General features: G+C 38.8%; 1 protein-coding gene across 1 annotated transcript; it reads left to right on the top strand.

Annotated features, from left to right (window-relative positions):
• Nucleotides 1-2770: 2770 nt before the first annotated feature.
• Nucleotides 2771-4196, top strand: LOC107791779 (dirigent protein 22). Its single transcript, XM_016613915.2, has one exon. It carries the CDS (start codon nt 3122-3124, stop codon nt 3647-3649), a length of 528 nt encoding a protein of 175 aa, XP_016469401.1. The 5' UTR covers nt 2771-3121; the 3' UTR covers nt 3650-4196.
• The last annotated feature ends 330 nt before the right edge of the window (nt 4197-4526 follow it).

Raw genomic sequence — 4526 nt, 5'->3', positions numbered from 1 at the left:
TTTTTCACATCACATTCACTCTTCATTGCCTCCTTATGATTCATCAGAGTGGGATTCACTAAGAGGAGTTGTATATACTGTCTACAGAGGCTATGGTATGCATGCTAGATAAGGTTTTCCACAACGTTATAGATACTCATGTTTTGCATCATATATTCTGAAGTTTGCCACATTACCATGCAATGGATGCAACCAAAGCTATCAAGCCATTACTAGGAGAATGCTACCAATTTGATGGTACGCCCGTTTGTAAGGCAATGTGACGGTATTCAAACAAGTGCATCTATGGGGAGAAAGATGAAAGACCTCAAGGCAAAGGTGTTTTTTAGTACAACCTGAGTAGTTGTGGTGAGTAATTTGGATCAAGGTTTATGAATTGAGTGAGTCTCTGTACCAAGAATGTAATGCAATACGATGGAAACACGCAATCCAAACCGTTTGAATTCATCCACATTGCCTTATAAACTAGGGTACGTACCGTAAAATTGGAAGTATTCTCCCAGTAATGTCTTGATAGTTTTGGTTGCCTCCATTGCATGGTAATGTAACAAAGTTGGAGAATATATGATGCAAAACATGAGTATCTGTAACGTTGTGAAAGACCTTATTTAGCACAACATAGTCTGTGTCTACCATAGCCAAAATTCCTTTTAATTAATTCCACTAGGATGAATCATAAAGAGGCAATGAAGAGTGAGCGTGATGTAAAAAGGTGATTAACACTATAAAGCCGTTCACAATTAGGAGGGGATGCATACAAAACTAGCTAGCCCTTGTTTTGTATCACGCGATACAACACATAATCAAACTGTGGATTTGTAGAAACTCTCACTGTCATTATATTTCATGCAATACAGATTATATTTGACATGCCAAGCGATCATAAGATCTATCGGAGGCATTAAATTCCAAGTACAAAGACTTGCCAAGAGCTTAGGTGAAGGCAAGAATGAGTACCCATCCTAGCGCTCGTGTGCCATATTTTATTTTATTTTTGCTTCAGGCTATTCGTGTATTTGGACTTTGGAGTACCATATTCAATTTGATTTAATCTTGGGCACCTAGACCTCATCATGTTCAAGGGAAACAATGTTGGAGCGATGATTATATTTCCATGAGATTATGGCGTTAAAAGTGAAAAGAATAAGACTAGAGGCACGGTGGGCAATTCATGGCCTACTCGCAAATTTGAATGATTTTGCTACATGAATGACCCAAAAGTGGTAGTGCCAAAATTAGCATCCCAACTCCCAACGATATAAATCTATATACTCGATGATATTTTATAGGCCAAATACATAAGCGGCCCTTAAAGTTGGCTTCAACTTTCATTTAGACACTTCAACTAACATAATTTATAATCTACCTATTAGACACAAAATACTGACAAGGCAAAACAAGTGTTTCTCCCTAAGGGGCGTGAACTGATACTAGTGTCATATACCACCGCTTACATCAGCCTACAAAAGGCATAATCACCACTAACTGACTCCTATTCATCGTCTTCCTCTGTCCATCAAGAAACCACATCTCGACTTCAACAACAAAACACACATATACAGTCGCACCAACAGCTCCACCAAAACTTGACCACTTTCGCACCTCACTTTCACTCAAAGTTTTCATGTACACTGAGAAAATTACAATCAACACAGAACCACGACCCCCCCTCCCCCCTTCAGATTATTTCATGAGATCTAAATAGAGGAGTCAAAGGTGTCGTTCGAATTATAGACAAGCCATAAATCTATCAACATCGATGACTGTCAGAACATTCACATGCTTCCCCTCTCAATACCATCCATTGAAACTTGAATTTCTCTTAAATTTCAAGGGAAAAAAGTTTGATCTTGAATTTTTCATCACTAAGAGAGCTTAAATTATATTAAATTAAAAACCCAAAAAGGAAAAGAAAAGAAATAAATGAGAAAACCTGAAGAAAATTGATAAGAGACCTTGAGGTATCCGCTGTATGAGTTACAATTTAATGCTATTAATAGATATTTGGGAAAAAGAAGGGGTAAATGGAAAAAGATGGAATGCTAGGGTGCGGAGCAGACGAAAGGATTTTGTTTTTTCTTGGGGTGAGGGGTTGTGAGAATTTAGTGGAAATATTTATTTTTTCTAAAGCCTGTTCAAATATCACGTGTCTCCATATTATTCGTCCTTTGCCACCTCATACGCATGTGAATTACATGCACATAAATTTTTTTAACTGGTCGTGAGTAAGGTGTTTAATAGGTACACTATGAATTATGTTGGAGTGCTTAATAGGAACGAACTTTAGTTAAAGTGTCTAAGTGAAAGTTGAAGCCAACTTTAAGGGGACGCTTATGTATTTATTTGACAAGTTGCATCTTGTAGCTTTACTGGCTGTCGAAGTTTTTAAAACGAAGTCATTTACTCGGCAGAACTCAACATCTAATCTGCACACAGCCATCTCCACACGTAATGTCCAACAAATAAGTAGTACCGAGTACTATTTTCAAGCTGTTTGTGCCCCTGTGGTCAATTAATACGATGATTATAGTCAATTGCAGAAGTTCCAAATGACAAGTTATATGCATCTGTAAGTGATACTTTAATTGCACTAAACTTAAATTAGCAAAAACCAAAATGGATATAAATTTGTGGACAAAAAGGAGTACCAAGTGTAGAACTATCATTTACAGTTACAAATATTTATTGAAAAAAGAAAGACATAATAATATCTAACAGGATTTCCCAACAAAAAATATAGTATCAAATCCTATAGGTGCCATCGCTTACAACAAGAAACTTTGTGGAAAAGAAAATGCGTATCATATCTATCCAACATACCACTCTCTGTCTTTACTTTCTTAGTTTATATCATTGAGATGTTGAAACATATTCTTTAATTTAGAAATTTCTGTGATCTTATGACCTTTTCATCTACTCACACAACGTCCTTATCAAAATTGGAATAAGGGATGAAAAGACTCCAAACTTCTTGTTTTTTTAATCCTAAACCCCACCCACTCCCCTGCATCCCCAGGAATTGAAACAAGATATGCATAAATACCCAACAATTTCACCAAAATTAAAGCACTGAAAACCAACATTCAAGCATAACATAAATCCTTTTGTTGATCTTATTGCCATGGCATCAAATTCAATCAAGATCTCCCTTATTTTACTTTTAACCACATTCATATGCACAGAAGCTGAACTCGGCCAACTTAAAGAAACAAGAATGACAGTCTACTTTCAAGATTGGTCTGGTGGGCCAAATGCCACTGTGCTTCAAATAACAGGTCACCAAAATGGTCCTCTGAGTTTTGCTAAATTCGGTTCTGTGTTCGTCACTGATGATCCTATAACAGAAGCGTTTGATAAGAACTCGGCTGAAATTGCTAGAGCTCAAGGTATATATGTTACCTCTGCATTGGATGGAACTATTTCTCATGTGCTAATATCAATCATCTTCACCATTGAAGAATATAAAGGCAGCACTTTGGAAATACAAGGCGCTAGTCCTCAGTTTGAGAGAGTAAGAGAAGTGGCTGTGGTTGGTGGTACTGGAAAATTTAGACTTGCTCGCGGATATGCAACTTTTGAGACTATTCACTTCGATTTGGCTGTTCATTACGTCGTTATTCAGTGTAATGTTACAGTTTTACATTATTGATTTACGACATAATAATGATAATATATAGTCCATCAGAACAAAGTGAAATTGATCTTGTATATGCTTAGAATTCAAGTTTGTTTCCAAATTGATCTATGTATCTGTAAAGGCTAATCTTTTGCCTTTTGGTCCAATGTCTATTATATATAGCATCTGAAGAATCTGTCAAAAACTCGATCTTTGAGAGTACTTCCTTAGACGCAAAGGAATGAGTAGCATAAGCTTCTTAGCTTCTTTTCTTAAATATGAGGATGATACATTGGAAATTACAGAAAACACAATGCATACAAAAGCCACGTAATACAAACTCATTAATTTGTTTAAATAGCTGTAGCTTAACAACTTTAACGACTAGAACAACATCTTGGTACTGCCGTTGTTGTGTAACTAAGAGATTTATCAGCGGCCATTGCCGCCACCACCACTGCCAGATCCACTTCCTACACCCACACCTTTTCCAGCTCCAGTACCAACACCAACTCCTATGCCAATCCCAACTCCAACTCCAAATCCTCCGCCATGTCCGCCTCCTAATCCTCCACCATGTCCGCCACCTAATCCTCCACCTCCACCAGCTCCTCCTCCTAATCCTCCACCTGCTCCACCACCTACGCCTCCACCCGCACCAAAACCACCACCATGACCTGATCCTCCTCCTACTCCACCTCCACCACCACCTCCAAATCCACCTCCACCTCCTACTCCTCCAGCGGCACCACCTCCAACTCCACCGCCTGCTCCAAATCCACCACCATGTCCTGAGCCTCCTCCAAGACCACCTCCTCCACCACCACCACCACCGCCTCCTCCACCACCACCTCCTCCTGCAGCTCCTCCTCCAACACCACCACCAACACCACCTCCAGCTCCAAATCCT

The sequence above is a fragment of the Nicotiana tabacum genome, chromosome 2 (assembly GCF_000715075.1).
Source record: "Nicotiana tabacum cultivar K326 chromosome 2, ASM71507v2, whole genome shotgun sequence".
NCBI lineage: Eukaryota > Viridiplantae > Streptophyta > Magnoliopsida > Solanales > Solanaceae > Nicotiana > Nicotiana tabacum.
This window is presented reverse-complemented; position numbering and strand designations above follow the sequence as displayed.

Coding starts and splice junctions, on each gene's coding strand:
- LOC107791779 (XM_016613915.2), top strand. CDS start 3,122: ATGGCATCAAATTCAATCAAGATCTCCCTTATTTTACTTTTAACCACA.